The sequence below is a fragment of the Rutidosis leptorrhynchoides genome, chromosome 8 (assembly GCF_046630445.1).
Source record: "Rutidosis leptorrhynchoides isolate AG116_Rl617_1_P2 chromosome 8, CSIRO_AGI_Rlap_v1, whole genome shotgun sequence".
In the NCBI taxonomy this organism is placed as follows: domain Eukaryota; kingdom Viridiplantae; phylum Streptophyta; class Magnoliopsida; order Asterales; family Asteraceae; genus Rutidosis; species Rutidosis leptorrhynchoides.
Genome location: NC_092340.1, coordinates 6,085,960 through 6,112,272, shown reverse-complemented (window position 1 = coordinate 6,112,272; position 26,313 = coordinate 6,085,960). Strand labels below are relative to the sequence as shown.

Below are 26,313 nucleotides of genomic sequence, written 5' to 3'. Positions count from 1 at the left end.
CAATACTGAGATACGTATACACTGGGTCGTGGATTGATTCAAGATAATATTTATCGATTTATTTCTGTACATCTAACTGTGGACAACTAGTTGTAGGTTACTAACGAGGACAGCTGACTTAATAAACTTAAAACATCAAAATATATTAAAAGTGTTGTAAATATATTTTGAACATACTTTGATATATATGTATATATTGTTATAGGTTCGTGAACCAACCAGTGGCCAAGTCTTACTTCCCGACGAAGTAAAATTCTGTGAAAGTGAGTTATAGTCCCACTTTTAAAATCTAATATTTTTGGGATGAGAATACATGCAGGTTTTATAAATGATTTACAAAATAGACACAAGTACGTGAAACTACATTCTATGGTTGAATTATCGAAATCGAATATGCCCCTTTTTATTAAGTCTGGTAATCTAAGAATTAGGGAACAGACACCCTAATTGACGCGAATCCTAAAGATAGATCTATTGGGCCTAACAAACCCCATCCAAAGTACCGGATGCTTTAGTACTTCGAAATTTATATCATATCCGAAGGGTGTCCCGGAATGATGGGGATATTCTTATATATGCATCTTGTTAATGTCGGTTACCAGGTGTTCACCATATGAATGATTTTTATCTCTATGTATGGGATGTGTATTGAAATCTGAAATCTTGTGGTCTATTATTATGATTTGATATATATAGGTTAAACCTATAACTCACCAACATTTTTTGTTGACGTTTTAAGCATGTTTATTCTCAGGTGATTATTAAGAGCTTCCGCTGTCGCATACTTAAATAAGGACGAGATTTGGAGTCCATGCTTGTATGATATTATGTAAAAACTGCATTCAAGAAACTTATTTTGTTGTAACATATTTGTATTGTAAACCATTATGTAATGGTCGTGTGTAAACAGGATATCTTAGATTATCATTATTTGATAATCTACGTAAAGCTTTTTTTTAAAACCTTTATCTATGAAATAAAGGTTATGGTTTGTTTTAAAAATGAATGCAGTCTTTGAAAAACGTCTCATATAGAGGTCAAAACCTCGCAACGAAATCAATTAATATGGAACGTTTTTAATCAATAAGAACGGGACATTTCACATGTAACTTTAGAGTAGTATTTGGGCTATAATTTGGTGAGGGAGGACCACCAAAGCTATAAGGTGGACTTTGGACTGGTCTTTCTGTGGAAGACCTTTCAGTATCTTTTTCGGTTGGCTTGAAAAGATTCATTTTGGTCGTTTGATGATAATTAGACATCCTAACATTAGGAAGGAGATTTTGATCAGTTTTAGGATAGGATTGTAAGGCATATGTTTTAAGATTACAAGGCAATCCTAAGTGCTTTAAAGTCTAAGGCAGGAAAGGTTATAGTTTCCTAGATTGCTAAGGCACCCTAGCTAACAAGTAAGGCACACATAAAAATGCAATCTTGGTTCTCTATAACAGCCTGGTTATGCTCTGATACCAATCTGTAACGTCCTCCCAATAGGGTCTGGAAGGAACATCACTAATATCAAAACATACCAACATATTATAATAAATGAGAACAATACTAAATGATGAATTTAACTTTAATGAGTACGCAGCAGAAAATGAAATGTCGTTACAATGACAGGAATAACAATAACGTAAATGTTCACATGCAGAAGTAATAAATGCGATATCTCTTGATCCTATGTCCAAGTAGCATCACATAAGCAGTAAGTATAAGAGCTTGAATCAAACAGCACCTGAGACAAAGCATGCTAAAGTGTCAACCAAAAAGGTTGAGTGAAGTTCATAGGTTTAACAAAAAGTTTGTCGTTGTTTTAGACCACAAGATTTAGTTTGTAAAGTTGATCTCCCGCAGGATCAAAAAGTTATGCCAATGCGTGATATTTAGACTAAACGTTCAAGTTTGCCCCATGATAAGTTGTGTCTATCCTTGTCGGTTAAATTTCATTATTAAGTAATACAATGACTTGGTCAAATGTATCGGGGACGTTACTCCCGATAGGCCTACCCCCAATAATTAAGCATGCCGCAGCAATTAAAAATATCACTGTAGGGACTTAGTCGGACATAGCCGGGTATAGCATAGTTTAACAGTTTGGTACTTGTGTCTAAATTATAAAAAGTAAAAACAGCATGTGTCTCACCCCAAGTAAAGCAAGTAAGTTTGCTAGCAATAAAGAGGGGCTATGAATTCACCTTAGTAAGTAGAGAGAGAGTTATTCCTCGGAATAAAGAGTTGAACGAGTGAGCAGGAAAGTCAACCTATTGACATTTAAGAGTAGTTAAGTGTTTTGCCCATGTTTAAGTTTAAGTATGTGTTTAAGTATAGTTTGTTTTACTAAGTTTCTATTCCTAGTAAGTTACTATTTTTATAAAGTTTCCATTTTTAGAAAGTTTCTTATTTTACTAAGTTTCTATGACTAGAGAGTTTCTACTTTTATCAGTGTTTTCCATTTTAGGATACTTACCGTATTAGATAAGCTTCCAATCACCCCTTTCCCTTCGAATGGCTAATTTGGATCTAGGGGCTTGAGCCATAGGACCCTTTAAATCAGAAATCCAAACCCTCTGCCTAGAATCTCATAGAAACCATTCGTCAAGAAAGTTCGAAGATCTATACATCTCTAATACATATCCCAAAATGTTTTTATGTTACAATATAAGTAGTAGGTTATAGGTGCTAGTAATAGTAATAGTGTATACATGTTATTTATTTTATTTTTAATTGCATATAATTTATAACATTATTTACATGTTTCGGTAAAAATAATAACCGAAGTAAAAAGTAAAAACTAAAAACTAAAAAAGTAAAAAGTAAAAAGTAAAAAAAAATAAAAAGTAAGAAAAGAATACTTACTAGTAGTAATTCTTCAAAGAGAGAATGAGAGAAATTTTGGTGTGATTTGAATGAGAAATGAGGGGTATTTATACTTGAAAAAATTAGGTAAAAAGAATAAAATAATTAAACGAAAAAGAAATATTTTAATTCTTAATGGGATTTTAAAATTAAAAAGTATTAAATGTTAGGTCATGGGATAATGCACAAAATAAAATAATAAAAGTAGTTTTTCCATTACAATTTTTAATTAAAAAGTAATTTATTTATTTATTTATTTTTCATTTATTTTAAGGATTTTTTTATATAAATAAACAAATTGATTTAATGCTTTTCCAAGAATATTTGTCAATAATATTTTATTTTATTTTTTATTTTTTTTATTTAATTAATAAATACAAATTTTGCATAAAAATAATAAATAATTCGGTATTTTATATTTTTAATAATAATTATAATTTTAATTATTAAACTATAGTTTTAGTAAGTTTGTAAATATTATTACATTTATATATAATTGGATTTATTATATAGTTAAAAATATAATACATTAACTAAATAATAAAAGTGATACAAAGTTAATATACTTAGTTAAATTATGTCAAATTATATAAATTAATAATATATTATTTATTTAAGCGTACATTGTTGATTAAAAATTACTATTTGGTCAATATTTAATTGTATATAACAACCCTTAATACATATAGTCAGACATATAACCCTAGGGTTAATTCAGTAATTTAGAAGTCGAAAAGTGAGGGTTGTTACACGAAACTTAAAATGCATTTGATGAACTTGAAACTTTGAAAATAAACCTTTATTGATCACTTGACGAGATTTAGGTTATTGTAATTGATGTTTTTGCTTGGTGAAAGGTAGTTAGTTGTATTCCTTGTCAAAAGAGCTTTTCAACGATATAAGATACGTATTCTAAGTGTTTACGATTTGTGTTTTGTGCTAAATTGAATTTTGGATCAAGACTTGAACAATTGAAACAGCCCAGGTGCCAGGCCACGCCTAATGTCGCGGCGCGGCCCTCCTCTGTCGCAGCGCGGCATTTGCCGTGTTTGGGTCTGACCTACATGGTCAAAATTTAGAAAAATGTTTGCTATACTATGGACCTCCGATTCACATGTAACTTGTTCTAACATGCTTATATATGAATAATTAGCACAGAAAAATAGTCCGGGACTCGACCCGAACGTGTTGACTTTTTTGTTGACTTTGACTTGACCGAGTTTAACTTTTAGTCAAACTTAACCAAACACTTATGCAATCGTTCAAATCTTATTTTATACTTGATTCTTGCATGAAACTTGACAACGTGATTCACATGCTATATTTAATCGAGTTGTAACGAGTCATAGGACTAATTGAACACATTTCGCTCGACCTTTTGTCGTAACCGGTTAATTGATACAACTTACTTGTTTAGGTCAAGGCTAAGCAACAATCATGCACACGTTTACTTTGTGAAGTACTTTTATACTCGTGCACTCGAGGTGAGATCATTGTCCCATCTTTCAACAACTTTTATACTTTTAAATCATGGGATGAGAAACATATACGGTTTTATACTACATACTTTTACACTTTGAACACAAGTACAGAAACGAACATTCCAATTACGGGTTTGAACAAAAAGCCTCAATTCAATTATCATTGGTTACACTTGCAGGGTGTAAACGTGAACTTATATTATGTGATCACATGGGCTTGACGAGCCTTATTCGGATGGTTCGCTACCGTTAGGATGAAATATATTTTCGGGTCTAGTGTATGTTCTAACACTACGCAAAGGGTGCAAAACAGTTAAGTTTGATAATTGGGTGCCCGCGATACAAATAACAACTTTGGAATGCAAATGATTTTGATAATCATCTTATATTAAATCTTGTGGTTCAAATACAACGTTTACTAAAACACCTATGATTTCACCAACATTTTTCGTTGACAGTTTTCTATATGTTTCTCAGGTTCATACTTGGCTATTTGTTACATGCTTCCGCGTACACTCATACTTGCTTGGAGTCAAGCATACATGCATACACTTTGATTTCGTGCTTGGAGTCAAGCATACATACATACATACGCTAGTGATAGCACCTTTGGATTCAAACTTTTGTCTACAGACTTATTGATAATGCTAAAAATGAACATATATTTCATAGCATTATTCCTCAAGAAAGACAAGCTTTTAGTTGCAATTGTTCTATTTACAAGTGATATTCGTTTAAATAATAAAAGGTGAAGACAAAAGACAGATTCGACGAATTGAAGACGCAAACGACCAAAAAGCTCAAAAGTACAAAAGACAATCAAAAAGGTTCCAATTATTAATAAGAAACGTCTCGAAATTACAAGAGTACAAGATTCAAAACGCAAAGTACAAGATATTAAATTGTACGCAAGGACGTTCGAAAATCCGGAACCGGGACCAGAGTCAACTCTTAACGCTCGACGCAACGGACTAAAAATTACAAGTTAACTATGTATATAAATATAATATAATATATAATTAATTATATTAATTATATATATATTATATTTATAAATAAAAACCGTCGGCAGAGAAAGACTCCAAAGTTGTGAGCTGTAATTTCAAACTCCGCGACTCGCGGAGTTTGAAGGCCAAAATGGCCGCGAGTCGCGGAGCCCCCAGTTTTGAAACTCCCTATAAAGCAAACCGAAATCTGATCATTTTCATCATCTTTTTTCTCCTCATTCATACGATATATTTATATTTATAATTTATATTTTAATTTTAATTTTAATTATAATTCTAATAATAAGGGTATGTTAGCGAATATTGTAAGGGTGTAAGTCGAAATTCTGTCCGTGTAACGCTACGCTATTTTTAATCATCGTAAGTTATGTTCAACCTTTTTACATTAATGTCTCGTAGCTAAGTTATTATTATGCTTATTTAAAACGAAGTAATCATGATGTTGGGCTAATTACTAAAATTGGGTAATTGGGCTTTGTACCATAATTGGGGTTTGGACAAAAGAACGACACTTGTGGAAATTAGACTATGGGCTATTAATGGGCTTTATATTTGTTTAACTAAATGATAGTTTTTTAATGTTAATATAAAGATTTACAATTGGGCGTCCCTATAAATTACCATATACACTCAATCGGACACGATGGGCGGGGTATTTATATGTACGAATAATCGTTCATTTAACCGGACACGGGAATGGATTAATAGCCACTAGAATAATTAAAACAGGGGTGAAATTATGTACAAGGACACTTGGTATAATTGATAACAAAATATTAAAACCTTGGGTTACACTCAGTCGACATCCTGGTGTAATTATTAAACAAAGTATTAAAATCTTGTTACAGTTTAAGTCCCCAATTAGTTGGAATATTTTACTTCGGGTATAAGAATAATTTGACGAGGACACTCGCACTTTATATTTATGACTGATGGACTGTTATGGACAAAAACCAGACGGACATATTAAATAATCCAGGACAAAGGACAATTAACCCATGGGCATAAAACTAAAATCAACACGTCAAACATCATGATTACGGAAGTTTAAATAAGCATAATTCTTTTATTTCATATTTAATTTCTTTTATTTTATATTTAATTGCACTTCTAATTATCGCATTTTTATTGTTATTTTATTTAATTGCACTTTTAATTATCGTACTCTTTAATTATCGCAAGTTTACTTTATCGCACTTTTATTATTCGCAATTTCATTATCGTTATTTACTTTACGCTTTAATTTAAGTCTTGTATTTATTTTTAATATTTTACATTTGGTTTTAACTGCGACTAAAGTTTTAAAATCGACAAACCGGTCATTAAACGGTAAAAACCCCCCTTTATAATAATAATATTACTTATATATATATTTGTATTTTTATAAAAGTAAACTAATATAGCGTTAAGCTTTGTTTAAAGATTTCCCTGTGGAACGAACCGGACTTACTAAAAACTACACTACTGTACGATTAGGTACACTGCCTATAAGTGTTGTAGCAAGGTTTAAGTATATCCATTCTATAAATAAATAAATATCTTGTGTAAAATTGTATCGTATTTAATAGTATTTCCTTGTAAAAATTAATAGTATTTTGTATACACCCCCTACGACATCAAGTATTTTTGGCGCCGCTGCCGGGGAACTTTCTAAACGCCGGAAGCGCAACGCTAATATATAAAAAAAATGTTTTAAATATTCGAAAATATAAAAAGAAAAACAAAAATATAAGTATTTTTAAGATTTTGTTAAATATTTAAGTTTTATAAGTTTCTTTATTTTTATTTTAGTTTATAAAAATATAAGTTTTATTTAAATATCTTTTATTTATATAAAAACAGAAAACAGAAAAAAAAATAAATAAATAAATAAATAAAGAAAAACGCGTCGAAGATTAAACCTGTCATCTGAATTTCTGAACCCCGCGAGTCGCGGGGTTTGAAGCTTTGAATACCGCAAGTCGCGGAGGGGACCTGACACACGAACAGGAAGCCCTAATCCTGCATTTATTACGGATTATTATTAATTATTATTATTATTAACCCTAATTATTATTATTATTATAATTAAGATTATTTTTAATTTAAGTTTTATTTAATTTATATTTTAGTTAAATTAGTTTAATTAAATTGTAAAATTAGTAGTTTTATTAAATAAATAATATAAAAATTATATTTTTATAAAAATTGTAATTTTTACAACTTTTTGTATATTTTTATATTTTGTCCCTTTTTAATCGTTGTAGCGTAAAATTTGTATTTTTTCGCTCATATTTAATTTTAAACTTAGTTTTTGCCATAGTCATTTTTACTCCTAGATTTTTAGGCTTTGCCGTAGAATTCCTTAAGTGCTTTTTCTTTAGACTAAGATTTAGGTGCTTTAGAATTTTGCGACGCCTTTTTAAGTTTTAGTTTCTTTTTAAGTTATTTCCATTTGGGATATAGTTTTTCCTGTAAGCTTTAATATTTTTAGACGACTTTTACCTATGTATCAATTATCATTCCAATTAGTAATTTCAATTTGCGATTATAATTTTAAGTTAGTTGTAGTAATAAGGTTAGGTTAGTCAAGTATTTTTAAGTTTTTATAAGTTTCTTTTATTTTTTCGTCACCATTTATTTTTCAACCATTTTTCTTTTTCGACCTTTTTCGACGAACTCTTTTTCTTTCTTATTTCTCGCTATTCTAGTTTTAGGACATAGATTTTTATTCTACTTCTTATCTAAATTTCTTAAAATTACGAAAATTTATTTTGAGTGGTTAAATTGATAGACATCAAAATTTTCTGGTTCGTAGTAATAGTTGGATTTGTACGTGGACCGGGTTATTGGAGCCAAACAGTCCTCAATTATATTGAGACCAAACGAATCCTGCCCCTCTGCTGCATCTTTTGGCTATTCGAAACGTGGGCAAAATCAGAAAAGTCTATTGGTTGGATAACTTATTATAATTTTTCTTTCCTTTTAAAAACTAATAGGATATTCAGTGAATGCACCGAGCAAGACGTTCATCACCTTTTGTACGTTCACCACCTGTAACTAGATCAAGACATTTAGCAAATATAACCGCCGTTGATTTTTCTTTAGAATCGTCATCCAGTAGACCAAGTACTTCAGTTCAAATTTCCGATAATCCATTTTTTGAACCCGACCTCACAATTGAGAATTCGGAAAATATTCAGGAACGGTTCGTAGATCCTGAACCATTAAACTTTCCTCCGGAGCCACCAATCATTCAAACAGAGATTGTTGAGGAACGAACCATTAAATCAGAATCATCTAGTGATACCGATTCAACAAATTCAATTATGGAGAATCTGGAACCTTTAAGTATGGAAGACCGAATGAGAGCTAAACGCACTGGCCAAGGTCACGCAATTACTCATCCAGACATTAATGCGCCAGATTATGAAATCAAAGGACAAATTCTACACATGGTGACTAATCAATGCCAATTTAGTGGTGCGCCGAAGGAAGATCCAAATGAACATCTACGCACCTTTAATAGGATCTGCACACTATTTAAAATCCGAGAAGTGGAGGATGAACAGATATATCTCATGTTATTTCCCTGGACTTTAAAGGGAGAAGCCAAAGATTGGTTGGAATCGTTACCTGAAGGGGCGATCGATACATGGGACGTTTTAGTTGATAAATTTCTTAAACAATTCTTTCCTGCATCTAAAGCCGTAAGACTTCAAGCAGAAATTGTTACGTTCACACAGAAACCAAATGAAACTCTATATGAGGCGTGGACTAGATATGGAAAGTTGTTAAGAGGATGTCCGCAACATGGTTTAGACACCTGTCAAATAGTACAAATATTCTACCAAGGATGCGACATCACTACAAGAAAAGACATAGATATAGCAGCTGGTGGTTCTATTATGAAGAAAACCGAAACTGATGCTTACAAAATTATTGATAATACTGCTTCCCACTCACATGAGTGGCACCAAGAAAAAGACATCATTAGATCATCTAAAGCAGCTAGAGCCGATTCTAGCCATGACTTAGATTCCATTTCCGCAAAGATAGATGCTGTGGAGAGACGAATGGAAAAGATGACTAAAGATATTCACTCAATACGAATTAGTTGTGAGCAGTGTGGAGGACCACATTTGACAAAAGATTGTCTCAGTATTGAATTAACAATGGAACAAAGAGAGAATATTTCATACATAAACCAAAGGCCTGGAAACAATTATCAGAATAATTATCAACCGCCAAGACCGATTTACAATCAAAACCAGAATTATAACCGAAATATTCCATACAACAACCAACAAGGTCCTAGCAATCAACAAGTATCCAATAATACTTATAATCAGCAAAGACCTAATTTTCAAAACAAACCACCACAACAAACCGATGATAAAAAGCCAAATTTAGAAGATATGATGACGAAGCTAGTTGAAACTCAAACGCAGTTTTTCACATCTCAGAAACAAACCAATGAACAAAATGCTCAAGCATTTAGAAATCAACAAGCTTCTATTCAAAATCTGGAACAAGAAGTGAGTAACCTAGCAAGGTTAATAGGTGAAAGAAAACCGAAAAGTCTACCTAGTGATACAAATGCTAACCCCCGGAGTGAAACAGCTAAAGCCATTACCACGAGAAGTGGTACAACACTTAAACCACCTGAAATACCTGTAACTACTGATGAAGCCATTCCTACTCCACAAGAACCACAACCTGATCAAGATAAGGAAAAAGAACCGGTAGTTGAAAAGGTTAATGAAGATAACACAGTTAAGGATAAACCTTATGTTAAACCATACCAACCACCACTTCCTTATCCGAGTATAATGAAGAAAGAGAAACTTGAAGCCGAGCAATCCAAATTCTTGGATATGTTTAAACAGATAAATGTAAATCTTCCTTTCATTGATGTGATTTCAGGAATGCCTAGATATGCTAAATTCTTGAAAGATCTAATTTCAAATAGAAAGAAAATGGAAGAACTCTCGGCTGTTACTATGAATGATAATTGTTCAGCAGTGCTGTTGAATAAGATACTAGAAAAACTATCTGATCCAGGAAGTTTCACAATTCTATGTTTTCTGGGTAGTCTTAGTTCAATAGAAGCATTGGCAGACTTAGGTTCTAGTATAAATCTAATGCCGTATTCACTATACACTAAACTAGACCTTGGAGAATTGAAACCAATAAGAATAAGCATACAACTAGCCGATAGATCAATAAAATATCCTAGAGGGATAATGGAGAACATGCTAGTTAAAGTTGGTACTTTAGTATTTCCAGTAGATTTTGTTGTTCTGGACATGGAAGAAGATTCTCAAGTTCCTCTCATATTAGGAAGACCATTCTTAAACACGGCTAAAGCAATGATAGACGTGTTCGGTAAGAAACTGACCCTAAGTATAGAGGATGAGAGTGTTACCTTTTCAGTTGATAGAGCAATGCAACAACCACAATCTGCAGATGATACATGTTATTATATTCAAACTATAGATGCACATGCAGAATTATTAGAAGAATTTCCAGAATTACAAGGAACAGGAGAATGTTCTTTAGGAGAAGGTAATGAACCAATTGATGAAGCTGAAATGTTAGCTACACTAATAGCTAATGGATATGAACCAACAACAGAAGAAATTCAAATGCTAAAAGAAGAAGACAGATATCGATACAAATCATCGATAGAAGAACCTCCGAAATTAGAGTTAAAACCACTTCCAAACCATTTGGAATACGCTTATTTACATGGTGAATCTGAATTACCTGTAATAATATCGTCTTCTCTTACTGAAAATGAGAAATCACAACTCATTTCTGTGTTGAAAGCTCATAAACCAGCCATTGCATGGAAGATTCATGATATTAAAGGAATAAGTCCTTTGTATTGCACACATAAAATCCTTATGGAAGAAGGTCATAAAACGTATGTGCAATGCCAACGAAGACTAAATCCTAATATGAAAGATGTAGTTAAGAAAGAGATTATTAAACTGCTAGATGCAGGTCTAATTTATCCAATCTCTGATAGTCCATGGGTAAGCCCAGTTCAATGCGTGCCTAAGAAGGGTGGCATGACTGTCATCACAAATGAAAAAGATGAGCTTATTCCTACTAGGACTGTAACAGGATGGCGTGTATGTACTGATTATAGAAAATTAAATGACGCCACCAGAAAAGATCACTTTCCCTTACCTTTCATAGATCAAATGTTGGAAAGATTAGCCGGAAATAGTTACTATTGTTTTCTAGATGGATTTTCCGAATATTTTCAAATTCCAATAGCACCCGAAGATCAAGAGAAAACCACATTCACGTGCCCTTATGGTACTTTTGCTTACAAACGCATGCCATTTGGACTTTGTAACGCCCCTGCAACCTTTCAAAGGTGTATGATGGCGATTTTTCACGATATGATAGAAGAATGCATGGAAGTGTTCATGGATGACTTTTCAGTCTTCGGTGATACATTTAAATCATGTTTAGTTAATCTTGAACGAATACTCATTAGATGCGAACAATCAAATCTAGTACTTAATTGGGAGAAATGCCATTTCATGGTTAAAGAAGGCATCGTTCTTGGACATAAAATTTCAAAAGAAGGAATTGAAGTGGATAGAGCTAAAGTAGATGTAATTGCTAAACTTCCACATCCCACCAATATTAGAGGAGTTAGGAGTTTTTTAGGGCATGCCGGTTTTTACCGACATTTCATAAAAGATTTTTCTAAAATTGCCACTCCTATGAATAAACTCCTAGAAAAGGATGCGCCATTCATCTTTTCAGATGAGTGTATCAAATCTTTTAATATTCTTAAAGAGAAACTCACTAATGCGCCGATCATGATAACACCAAATTGGAATCAACCATTTGAACTAATGTGCGATGCAAGTAATTTTGCAATGGGAGCCGTTTTAGGACAAAGGATTGAAAAACGATTTCAACCTATATATTATACTAGTAAGACATTACAAGGAGCACAAACGAACTATAAAACTACTGAAAAAGAACTCCTTGCTATTGTCTTTGCTTTTGACAAATTTCGATCATATCTCGTTCTAGCAAAAACGGTGGTCTATACCGACCATTCTGCTCTTAGATACCTATTTTCAAAACAAGATGCTAAACCAAGATTAATCCGTTGGATCTTACTCTTACAAGAGTTTGATATTGAAATCCGAGATAAAAGAGGAGCAGAAAATCTCGCCGCTGATCATCTTTCTCGTCTTGAAAATCCCGAATTAGAAGTTCTAAATGAATCGGCCATACAAGACAACTTTCCTGATGAATATCTATTGAAAATAGATTATAAAGAAATCCCATGGTTTGCAGACTATGCAAACTACTTAGTTTGTGGATTCCTTGAAAAAGGATTATCGTATCAAAGACGAAAGAAATTCTTCAGTGATATAAAACACTATTTTTGGGAAGATCCACATCTGTTTAAAAGTTGTCCCGATGGAATAATACGCCGATGTGTATTTGGAGATGAAGCTAGTAAAATATTAAACCATTGTCACACAGGACCAACAGGAGGGCATTATGGGCCTCAACTAACAGCAAGAAAAGTTTATGATGCTGGATTCTATTGGCCTACAATTTACAAAGACGCACACCTACTTTGCAAATCCTGTGATGCATGTCAAAGGGCCGAAAAAATAAGTCAACGTGATGAAATGCCACAAAATGTCATCCAAGTATGTGAAGTATTTGACATTTGGGGTATTGACTTTATGGGTCCATTTCCAAAATCTCATAATAATCTATATATACTCGTAGCCATTGATTATGTATCTAAATGGGCGGAAGCACAAGCTCTCCCAACTAACGATGCACGAGTTGTAGTCAACTTTTTAAAACGTCTTTTTGCAAGGTTTGGAACACCGAAAGCTTTAATAAGTGATCGGGGTACTCATTTCTGTAATAATCAACTTGAGAAAGTTCTTAAAAGATATAGAGTAACTCATAAAATCTCCACCGCATATCATCCACAAACAAGTGGACAAGTTGAAAATACCAACCGAGCTTTAAAACGTATTCTAGAGAAAATCGTAGGATCAAATCCGAAGGAATGGTCCATTAAATTGGAGGATGCACTCTGGGCTTTTAGAACAGCCTACAAAACTCCAATTGGAACCACACCTTTTAGACTTGTTTATGGAAAAGCATGTCATCTTCCAGTAGAAATTGAACACAAAGCATTTTGGGCTTTGAAGACATGTAATCTTGATTTACATGAAGCCGGATGTCTACGATTAAGTCAACTAAACGAATTAGAAGAATTAAGACATGAAGCATACGATAATTCGTTAATCTATAAAGAAAGAACGAAGAAATGGCATGATAAAAGAATCAGAAGTTCAAAAGAATTTAAAGAAGGAGACAGAGTTCTTCTTTTCAATTCACGATTCAAGCTATTTCCTGGAAAATTGAAATCAAGATGGTCTGGACCATTCATAGTCAAAAGAGTTTTCCCATACGGAACGATAGAATTAATAAATTCAAATGGGATTGAATTTAAAGTTAATGATCACAGAGTTAAACATTACATACATGGTCCGATGGAAGTCGACAACGAAGTTAATCACAATTTCGACACCACAGCTAACTAAGTGTGGGGAGAATCAAGTCTTTAAAGGATAATATGTATTTCTGATAGAGTTAGATTGTCTGTTTTCATGTAGTTCTCGAAAATGGAACCCGAATGGTCTTTCCCTAGCAGACCCTAAAGAACTAGTCTTCTCCCCCCATTCTGAATTTTTATTTTTTTTTAGGTTTTTACAAAATGAAGACTGCCTGTGAACTAAACCATGGTCTAATGCTACACGCTTTGATCACTAAACGTAATAATGACATACTACCGAGTGAAATAGTATCAGTAATCAGAGAAAGAATGGACGGAGTTAGAAAAGAATCCAGATGCGAAGATAATAAGTTACAATTTGGTAAAGGAAAATCAAAATCCGCAGCGAAAAGAAGAGCACGACACCTAGAAAGATGTCACAAATGCGGAAAATGGTCACATGGAGGTAAATGTTCAAATAATCAAACCTATTCAAATACCGAATTTGTTACTTTATGCAGAGACGGACCGTTCATATGTTTAGAAGAAAAGACACTGAATGCTTGAGGTTACGCCTATGTAGCCATGGAAAACCAATTAAACCGACTATCTTATGAATGGGATAGATCATATAACTAAGAAATCTATTTCACAGGTATGTCTGTACAGTTTTTATTTTTATTTTTATTTTTAACCTTTTGATAATAAACGCTAATTTGTTCGCTAAAAAGTATTAAATTGGTATTGAATAAAATTAGGTTTGGCGACCGAAATTATTGATATCATTCAAAAATTTATTACATCACTGCGAAATTTAACGTTTATTCTTAAGGTATAAATATCTTTAATCAATCAACCCAAAATATTTCAAAAATTCGTCATGAGTTAAATTAGGTCTTGGAACCGAAATTACTTTACCGAAAAGAGGGGCGCATATTTTGAATAATATTTGATTGATTAAAGTGGGATAAAAAGACAAAAAGATTTTTAATTTTATTTTTACCATGTTTTTAAAATTAATATTTAAATCTTAAATTAATATTGTAAACTTTGTAAAAACAATATATTTAAAATTATAAATATTTGAAAAATTAATATAAGTTTGGTGTGAATTTATAATATGAATTTTTAATTTTATGCATTTCAAATTTTAAGTTTGGTGTGAATTTTTAATATTAATTTTGAATTTTATATTTAAGTTGTGTGAATTTAAAAACAAAAATTTACTTTATCTCATTAAGTTAAAAATATGATTTTTAAAATTCGTCGTAAGTTGAAGACTAGGTCTTTGAACAGAAATTGCTTTACCCGAGGGAGGGACGAGAACTTTTATTATCATTGTTTTTAATCTTATTGAATTAAAGTATGCCAAAAACATTAAAAAAAACCCAAAAATCTTAGCTTTTAAAACAATCACTACAAAAAGACAAATTTTAAAATTTTGTCGAAGGACGGACTAGGACATCGATCCGAAACGACCTCGTCCTAAATAACAAAGGAAACAAAATTTTAAAATTAAGTACTTAATTGTTTTATAAGTTATTGATTATATAAAAAAAAAAAAAATATCAAACTCCGCGACTCGCGGAGTTTGAAGGGTTATTCACCGCGAGTCGCGGAGGGGTCGAAAAATCAAAAAAAAATATAAACACCCGAACTGATCAGTCCCAACACAGAAAAAAAAACACTGCGAAAACCTGCGCGAAAAACCCGAAAAATACACCCCAAAATCACAATTTTTAACCGTTAATCATCAAATCTTTTGCTAAAATCATGTTGAGAAGGATGCTATCTAGGAATTACTCAAGAAAAACGGTAAATTTCTACACCTAAACACCATTTAATCCGAAATTTGGTGTTCTTGAGTCATTTTTTTTCCAATTTGATTTTGATGCTTTTTAGTGTAATTAGGCTTAAATTGTTTATGTATTATGCTTGTATAACCTAGATTGATGCTATTTAACATGATTAGAAGCCTTAAACTTCAAATTTTGAATAATCTAGGGTTTGTGTTCTTGAGCAAATTTGGGGCTTTTTGATATAAACAGGTTATGGCCGATTTTTGTCATGAATTGTTGCTAAATTGAGTAGTGTAACATGTCTAGGTAGTTAAATGATCCAAACTTTGAGCCTAAACATGATTTTGAGAATTAAAGTGGACTTTTTCAAGTCTAAAATTCATGAACTTGATTTTTGAAAGATAATGCCATTTGAGACTTGTTTAATTACTAGTAATGATTATTTTGACATGTTATTTGAGTTAAATGCTTATGAACTTGGCGAACATTTTCGTATATGCTTATTTGAAAAAGTGTAGATTTGATGAAAATATGAAAATAAGCTTAAGTTTGATATAAATTGATCATGTCATTGTAATTATTTTGATTGATGATTTTGCTGACACTAATGCATATTTGGATGCACAAAAAATTGTGTTTGATGTGTTTTGCAGACTGAAAGGGGTGAATCTTCATCCCAAGCCCGCAATGCTCCTGCTGAGAATGTGGAACAACAGGAGGTGGATAACTACTACAAGCAGGATATACCTCATCCAGTCATGACCTTTTCCGATATGCACTTGGAAGAGTTGCACCCGAACCTGAGATTTGACAGACTTTGGATAGATTATCCAAAATACCAAAGGGGTTTGCATACTCTTCATTCTAAGGTTGTTGAGGTACCGAGGGTCATAGAATGGGGACCCTTAGAAGCTGTAGAATTGGCCGGGCCAATTAGGGAATTACTTGTACAGAGGTATGGTAATTCTTCTTTTAATGACTGGGTACGTTTATTCACCATGCGTAGACCTGTATATAAAGTATGGTGTGAAGAATTGTTATGTAGTATAGAGTTGAATGATCGGGTAGCTAGTTTAACAGATCGTTCTTTTATTAGATTTTTGTTAGGCGGTTCTATGCGCCACATGTCTTTACTAGACATGGCTCAGGCTTTACGTATATATACGCCTGAGGAGTTAGCATCTGCCGATTGTAGAGGGTTGATACTAAACGGTAGAAAGATAGATGAAAATTTTGATACACACGGTGTGTGGAGTCAAATGACAAGCCATCACCGTTTCAAAGGGGGAAATTACTCTTATTTGGATATAGATAGAGCCGAATTAAGAGTGATTCATAGGTTTTTAGCTAATTCGATTACACAAAGGGGTAAAAACAAGGAAAAAGTAAATGAACAGGATTTGTTTTACCATATGTGTATTCGAGACCCACAAAGCGCTGTAAGTATACCATATTGTGTGGGTTATTATTTATCAGCTATGGTTCGGGGGATGAGACCGCATAGCATAATAGGAGGTGGTATTTTTATTACTTTGATTGGTGAATATCTCGGTGTGGATATAAGTCGGGGGGGATTATTAGTAGAAGAACCGGAACCCCGCGATACTATAGGTTTAAATGTATACCATGGTGCGAAAGTTTTGAAGAGGCGAAATAACGCCGCAGTACAATACCATGGTAGACATCCACAGGTGGAGAGAAACCAACAGCAAGGTAATGTAGGAAGGGGGAATGAGATGCAAGAAATGCAAAGGTTTATAGCTTCTCAGGAATACGAAAATGCTAGACAGAGAGCATTTGAAGATTGGCAAGTTCATCAGAACCAAATCATAGCTCATTGCCAACATATAGGTAGAAACTATATTCCTACACCGAAACCCATCTTCCCTCCCTGGTCTATAGAGATGCAGCCACCGTATCCTACGTATGACCCTGCCGAAGCATTCTATAGCACCTATGGTTATGCCTGGAACCCCTATAGGTACCAGTATCATCCCTAGTATACTTATTATTTTTTTTTTTGTAATTTGTAATTATTGATACGTTTAATACTTTTGTTAATATTGTAATCATTTTTATAATTATCTAACTTTTATTCTTAGATTTTAATAATTTTTGAATGTGGGGTAATATACCAAACTTCAAAAATATGTATATATGTTTTCAGTTTATCTTATGTACACAACAGGGTAAAACAACGCATTTTCAAAGACTGGCATTAAGTTCAGCAAAAGCAACTAATTTTGACGACAAGATGCAAAATATATGTGAAAAAACAACAAGACGGAATGAACAAATGATGTGCACCATTTATCATTCAGCAAACAAACGCCAATATATTTGGAAACTTTGGTAAAATTTAATCATTTTCACACAAATCACCCTCAATAATTTAAATTGTTACTGATTTCTTGCAAATGAGGGCATTGCAAGATCTTAATGTGGGAAGGGGTTAAATTCTTTCGGATTTTAAAAATTTTTACTTTATACACTTGGTTACCATTAAAAATACTAGTAAAGCAGTAGTTGTATTAGAATCTAGTGCTCTCTGATAATAAAGAACAGCCCTGGTCTTATATACTGACTACCCAATTCTAGTAAAATTTTTCAAATTTTTCAATTAAATGAACTAAAAATCATGTTTATACATATTTATGAACGATAAAACTAGGTTTTAACACCGAAATTATTGTTACCTCAAAAAGGACATAAATTGAGAAACAAACCAAAATGTTAAAATTCATTTAAAATGGAATAGAGGACGATAAAAAGGAAAATAAAAGCCAAGTGTGGGAAAATTTACCAAGTTATCTTAAACATATGTCACATATATCTGTAACAAATAACTGAAAATACTTTTGCTTTGGACTAAACTAAACTGTTTTACCCGATGAAAGAAAAGAAGAGATGGATCTACACGATGAATCAATTCCATCATTAAAAGGAAGTAAAGTCTTCCGAAAAAGACACGCGCTTCTTGATTTAGGTCATGAAGTTGTCGTCCAGACCAGCTGTAGGTTGACGAAAAATCTAGAAAAGTCATCACTAAAATCAGCAGGAAATCCACGGACCTCAGCATTAAACAGGGTCGCCAAGTGGTCAAATTTATCCTAACCATGAGAAGGATTTATCTTGTACAATGGGGGGGCACCATGCAAATTAGCTGGATAAGACTAATGAATCAGATCCCCAGAAAGGATAATCTCCTTAAAAATTAAAAAAAAGCTTTTAAGACTGATATCACTCAATCCTTGAGATTGACCTTAAAGATTGAGAATTACAAACTCATGGAATTCAATGATATCTAAACTCGAGCTTGAACGAGAAAATATTTTGATCAAAATTACAAACCGATTTGTTTTCTGAAAACCCTATTTTCAATGCGTTCATTACCATTGAACGTAAAATCCTAGGAATTCACCTGGAATTCATTAGGTCACCTGAACCAAATCGGGTGTCAACCGTAAGAACGGTGGTTGCATAGCATGGTCGAAGACAGGACCTTGTGCCATACCGAAAAATTATAAGGGTGAGCTTTACTATTGCTCCTACCAAGGATAGTAATTGCGTCCGACACGTTATAGACCATAATTAAAAGCATGTCAGGGGACATTGCCTTAACAGTTGCTTGTTCAACGCTTTCCTTTACAACCGGACGGTAGTTTACCGAAAGGTAATATACGGGACAAGTAAACTGGACGTGTTGCTTTCCAAATACAAGGTTAGCAAGTGGTTGACACAAAACCATAAGTTTTGAGCTAAAATTTTCAAATCTGAAACCCACCAAACCCACAAAAATATTTTGCAAACACCGGTAAAGGGTTATCCCGGAAAACTTATCTAGGGTAAAAACTAGATTTAATTTTCAAAAGATCAAATATTTTCATAAAGATCCAATTTCCTTAATGGATCTAAATTTTTATAGTCATGTGGGACTGTAAACCATATCGTTACTACCATTGTTTATACCGTCGTATAGAAAATCACTGATGTACAAAGTGTGAAGAATAAAGAAGTGATTCTAGTACTTCAAGACGATATTGCTTGAGGACAAGCAACGCTCAAGTGTGGGAATATTTGATAATGCTAAAAACGAACATATATTTCATAGCATTATTCCTCAAGAAAGACAAGCTTTTAGTTGCAATTGTTCTATTTACAAGTGATATTCGTTTAAATAATAAAAGGTGAAGACAAAAGACAGATTCGACGAATTGAAGACGCAAACGACCAAAAAGCTCAAAAGTACAAAAGACAATCAAAAAGGTTCCAATTATTAATAAGAAACGTCTCGAAATTACAAGAGTACAAGATTCAAAACGCAAAGTACAAGATATTAAATTGTACGCAAGGACGTTCGAAAATCCGGAACCGGGACCAGAGTCAACTCTTAACGCTCGACGCAACGGACTAAAAATTACAAGTTAACTATGTATATAAATATAATATAATATATAATTAATTATATTAATTATATATATATATTATATTTATAAATAAAAACCGTCGGCAGAGAAAGACTCCAAAGTTGTGAGCTGTAATTTCAAACTCCGCGACTCGCGGAGTTTGAAGGCCAAAATGGCCGCGAGTCGCGGAGCCCCCAGTTTTGAAACTCCCTATAAAGCAAACCGAAATCTGATCATTTTCATCATCTTTTTTCTCCTCATTCATACGATATATTTATATTTATAATTTATATTTTAATTTTAATTTTAATTATAATTCTAATAATAAGGGTATGTTAGCGAATATTGTAAGGGTATAAGTCGAAATTCTGTCCGTGTAACGCTACGCTATTTTTAATCATTGTAAGTTATGTTCAACCTTTTTACATTAATGTCTCGTAGCTAAGTTATTATTATGCTTATTTAAAACGAAGTAATCATGATGTTGGGCTAATTACTAAAATTGGGTAATTGGGCTTTGTACCATAATTGGGGTTTGGACAAAAGAACGACACTTGTGGAAATTAGACTATGGGCTATTAATGGGCTTTATATTTGTTTAACTAAATGATAGTTTGTTAATGTTAATATAAAGATTTACAATTGGGCGTCCCTATAAATTACCATATACACTCAATCGGACACGATGGGCGGGGTATTTATATGTACGAATAATTGTTCATTTAACCGGACACGGGAATGGATTAATAGCCACTAGAATAATTAAAACAGGGGTGAAATTATGTACAAGGACACTTGGTATAATTGATAACAAAATATTAAAACCTTGGGTTACACTCAGTCGACATCCTGGTGTAATTATTAAACAAAGTATTAAAATCTTGTTACAGTTTAAGTCCCCAATTAGTTAGAATATTTAACTTCGGGTATAAGAATAATTTGACGAGGACACTCGCACTTTATATTTATGACTGATGGACTGTTATGGACAAAAACCAGACGGACATATTAAATAATCCAGGACAAAGGACAATTAACCCATGGGCATAAAACTAAAATCAACACGTCAAACATCATGATTACGGAAGTTTAAATAAGCATAATTCTTTTATTTCATATTTAATTTCTTTTATTTTATATTTAATTGCACTTCTAATTATCGCATTTTTATTGTTATTTTATTTAATTGCACTTTTAATTATCGTACTCTTTAATTATCGCAAGTTTACTTTATCGCACTTTTATTATTCGCAATTTCATTATCGTTATTTACTTTACGCTTTAATTTAAGTCTTGTATTTATTTTTAATATTTTACATTTGGTTTTAACTGCGACTAAAGTTTTAAAATCGACAAACCGGTCATTAAACGGTAAAAACCCCCCTTTATAATAATAATATTACTTATATATATATTTGTATTTTTATAAAAGTAAACTAATATAGCGTTAAGCTTTGTTTAAAGATTTCCCTGTGGAACGAACCGGACTTACTAAAAACTACACTACTGTACGATTAGGTACACTGCCTATAAGTGTTGTAGCAAGGTTTAAGTATATCCATTCTATAAATAAATAAATATCTTGTGTAAAATTGTATCGTATTTAATAGTATTTCCTTGTAAAAATTAATAGTATTTTGTATACACCCCCTACGACATCACTTATGCTATTTATAGCAACCGTGATTTTCAACTTACATTATGTCATAAGTTATTCCATTTATACTTTATACTTTTGTAAACTTAAACTTGTTGTCGATCCGTTTGGCAAACTAAACTTTGCAAGTCTTGTACTTTTGAAATGAATGCGACGTAATTTTGGTCAAACGAGTCTCATATATGGACTACGACCACGTAACGGGACCTAAGTTAGCGGCGCCGTCAATGACCATTTTGTTGGGTCACTACATTATGTTGGCTGAGAGGCAAGAAGGTATGCAAATAAAACTTCTGGGTGGTTTATCAATGCTAATCATTTTCGATTGTAAATAATCCATGGAGTCAGTGGTTAACAACGCTAATCACCCACTGAGAAGGTGGATTACCAAAATTATTCGATGGGATCTGGATAGTTGGCCTGAGGATAGGATGTCATGGCTAAGAATAAGTGGTGTCCCCATACCATGCTGGACGGAAAATACTTTCTTGAGCATAGCTGGTTGGTGGGGTACGACATACACAGCAGAAAACTGTTCGCTTACCGGGAATCAATCTTTAACCTTTGGAAGAGTTTTGGTTAAACTAAATGAACCTGAGCTGGTGAACGATTCCCTAAATTTAATCCACAAGTCCAGAACTTATTATGTTAGCGTAGAGGAAGAGAGGAAGGACAACCCTAAATTCAAGTTAAGGCGTGGTAAGGAGGATGATGAGTCCAATTATTGCTCAGACGAAAGTGAGAGCCGTCGAAGTAGTGATTCCATTTATTCAGATGAAATATTCGATGATGATATCTTCGATGAACCGTAGGTTCGGGGAAATGTGTCCAGGAATAAAGCAGATAATGGATATGATGTTGATATGGGTGGTTCTAATAATAACTCCGGGAAAAATTCTGGCAACATGTCACCAGAGAATTCGAATAGTTCTGTCAAGAAGATGGATCAGCAGGAGGAAGATCAAGAGTCAAGTTGTCTAGGGGTTAAGGATCTCTTTGCAGATGACGAGGAGTACGTGGCAGAGTCCAATGAATGTCATAATTGTAACCCTAATCCCAACTTTAATATTAATTGTACATGTGATATTCCCCATGAAAATACGGCGCATGCTGGGTATAACCCTAACGGTTCATTAAATAATTGCAATATGGGACCCACTCGTCCTGCATGTTGTGATATGAGTGGGCTTGGCGGGTTTGGTCCTAATGAGCCTGGTATTGGAAAAAGTGGGCGTGACATTGAAGAAAGTGGGCCTGGAGAAAAGATTAGGCCCAGTTCCGTTGATCCTAATATCCGTAATCCAGATAGAGTGTCTTATAATCGATGTAATGGGGATTACTGTGATAATAAAAGCAAGGGAGCACATATTGGGGAAAAACTTTCTGATTGTACAATCAATATGTGCAATTCGAAATTGTCTCTAGATTCAAAATTTAAAGAAGTTTCCTGCTGTAATAACTGCTATTGGAATACGATGGGGAATTGGCGAGCCTCGTCTAGAATTATGAGACTCAAGAACATGGCAAGATGTGGTCTAGCTTGTGAGAAATTAGAGGCGTATAAGTGCAAGGCATGTGGACATAAATCGAAGGTAAAGAAACAGTCTAGCAAATCAGTGGGATCGAGAGTGAGGAAGCAAAATCGTTCAGCTACCAACAGAGGTGAAGATCCACATCATTTGGTTATTCATGTTGATGAATTGGAAAAATTTGGAGAGGATATCGGATTAAGGTGGACAAACCTTGATCCACAGTAAGCTTCACTACCCTTTTCGTTTTCTATATGTTTAATCAATGAAGATTTTATCACTTAATGTTCGTGGTTTCGCGGTGGAGGGAAAATTCGGGTGGGTCAAAAGTATATGCTTTAATGAAAGACCTAGTATTGCGGTATTTAAAGAAACTAAGTGTAAGAATGTAGAAGAATGGTGGGTTGAATCTCTTTGGGGTAATAGGGATTTTGGTTATGTGCAAAAGGAAGTTGTTGGGAACTCGGGGGGTTTGTTGATAGTTTGGGATACTAATTGGTTCGTGGTCAGTAACATGATGATCAATGATTATTTTCTTGCAATAAAGGGTTGTTGGAAGAATTCGGATAAGGAAACTATAATTGTAAATGTGTACGGGCCTCATTGTGATTCGGGTAAAAGGAGATTTTGGAATTATCTAGATGGGTTGTTAAATAATAGTGATACGGCATGGGTTATTTGTGGGGATTTCAACGAAGTTCAGGATCATACGGATAGATTAAATTGTGCTTTCATCCAACATCGTGCGAATTGGTTCAATGATTTCATCTCAAGGAACAATTTAATCGACATTCCAATTAATGGGAAGAAATTTACTCGGGTAAGCGGGGATGGGGTCAAACTTAGCAAGTTAGATAGATTCCTTGTTTCGGATAGGTTTATCCAACTTTGGGAAGACCTATCCACCATTGCTCTTGATAGATTTCTTTCGGATCACTGTCCTCTAATTCTTCGAGACAAGGTGATTGATTTCGGGCCGAAACCCTTTAAAATTTTCGACGAATGGCTATTCAATGATGGTGTGGACAAGGTTATTGAGGAAGCATGGGCACTTCCGGTCAAAGGATATAAGTTAGATTGCAAATTCAGGGATAGGCTTAAAAACGTGAAAGTTGCACTCAAAAGGTGGAGCAACTCCACCTATGGTGCTCTTGATGTGGAGATTAAAGCTTTAAAAAAGGAGGTATCGGTTTGGGAATTGAAGGCATAATCTAATTCGATTAGTGATGTTGAAAGAGGGATTTGGATGGATTGTCGAAGGCGATGGCTAGATAAAGAGAAGGCAAAAACCAACATGTTGAAACAAAAATCTCGCTTTAGATGGATTGTGGATGGGGATGAGAACTCGAAATTTTTCCACTCTTGCATTCGAAGGAGGTATAATAAAACCAATCTACGGGGTTTAATTATTAATGGCGAATGGGTGGAAAACCCACATGCTGTAAAGTCAGCAGCCTTCGAGCACTTTAAAAACATTTTTGCGAAACAAAACCGTAGCAGGCCTTTTTTAAATAGGGCTGCGTTCAGTGGGCCTGATGGGCCAGATGTTGGAAAAATCTCTGAATTACAGTGTGGGTTACTCGAGGAGCCTTTCACCGAATCTGAGATATGGAAAGCGGTCAAGGATTGTGTGAGTAATAAGGCACCGGGGCCGGATGGTTTCAACATTAGGTTCTACAAAAAATTTTGGAGCTTGATAAAATCACAGCTTTTGGATGCGATTCAATCTTTTTGGGAAAATGGCACGATTTCTCAAGGGTGCAACGCGTCTTTCATTACCTTAGTCCCTAAGAAGTCGGATCCGTTATCTTTGAATGACTATCGACCGATTAGTCTAATCATTAGTTATTATAAGATTATCGCGAAACTTCTCTCTAACCGGATTCGTAAGGTAATTCCGTCACTCATTAGTCACGAACAAAGCGCTTTCATTAAAGGCCGAAACATTATCGATGGGGCCTTGATTGCTAACGAGACACTTGACTATTTAAGAAGATCAAAAAAATCGGGTTTTGTGTTCAAGGTGGATTTCGAGAAAGCGTTCGATTGTTTAGACTGGGATTTCCTCCTTGAAATGATGGAGATTATGGGTTTTGGGCTGAAATGGAGAAGTTGGATCATGTCATGTTTACGGTCCACGACAGTGTCCATCTTAGTCAATGGCTCACCAACTTCTGAATTCAAATTAGGAAGAGGGGTTCGTCAAGGAGATCCGCTCTCCCCGTTTCTATTCATTATCGCGGCAGAAGGTTTAAATTTGCTTGCAAAATTGGAGGTCTCTAAAGGTCGGTTTAGTGGTATTGAAGTGGGTAACGATTGTATTCCTATCTCGCATTTACAATACGCAGATGACACCATCTTTTTTGGCTCGTGGAGCGGTAGCAATTTTGATAACCTAATGATGTTGCTTAAATGTTTTGAATGGACTTCGGGGTTGAAGGTCAATTATTCTAAAAGTAATCTCTTCGGGGTTAATGTTGATCATAACGAGGTCGAAGCATTAGCAAGTGTTTATGGTTGTAATATAGGGAGTTTTCCTTGCATTTACCTTGGTCTCCCCATTGGTGCAAATATGAATAAGGAAAATAGTTGGAAACCGGTAATTGAGAAATTTGGGAAAAGGCTTGCGGATTGGAGAGCACGTTCGATGTCGTTTGGTGGGCGTTTGACTCTTGTGAAATCGGTGTTAAATAGTTTGCCATTGTATTACTTCTCGCTCTTTCGTGCCCCGCATTGTGTGTTAAAAAAACTTGAGTGTATGAGGAGAGCTTTCTTTTGGGGCGGGTCGGGTGATTCCTCTAAAATCTCGTGGGTCAAATGGGAGGATATTCTTCTTCCTTTCAAGGAAGGGGGATTGAATCTTGGGTCACTAAAATGTAAAAAACTTGCTCTAATCGGCAAGTGGTGGTGGAGGTTTTATACCGAAGCCGACACCTTGTGGGTTAGAGTCATCAAAAGCATTTATGGGTCCTCGGGCGGGTTGGGTCTTGATCTTCATAATATGTCAAATTTTTCTAATTCATGTTGGTATCG

The 26,313-nt window shown here is 34.0% G+C and overlaps 1 protein-coding gene across 1 annotated transcript; it reads left to right on the top strand.

Annotated features, from left to right (window-relative positions):
• Nucleotides 1-23,545: 23,545 nt before the first annotated feature.
• Nucleotides 23,546-24,490, top strand: LOC139862149 (uncharacterized). The gene has a single exon (XM_071850709.1). It carries the CDS (start codon nt 23,546-23,548, stop codon nt 24,488-24,490), a length of 945 nt encoding a protein of 314 aa, XP_071706810.1.
• Nucleotides 24,491-26,313: the final 1,823 nt, after the last annotated feature.

Coding starts and splice junctions, on each gene's coding strand:
- LOC139862149 (XM_071850709.1), top strand. CDS start 23,546: ATGAAGATTTTATCACTTAATGTTCGTGGTTTCGCGGTGGAGGGAAAA.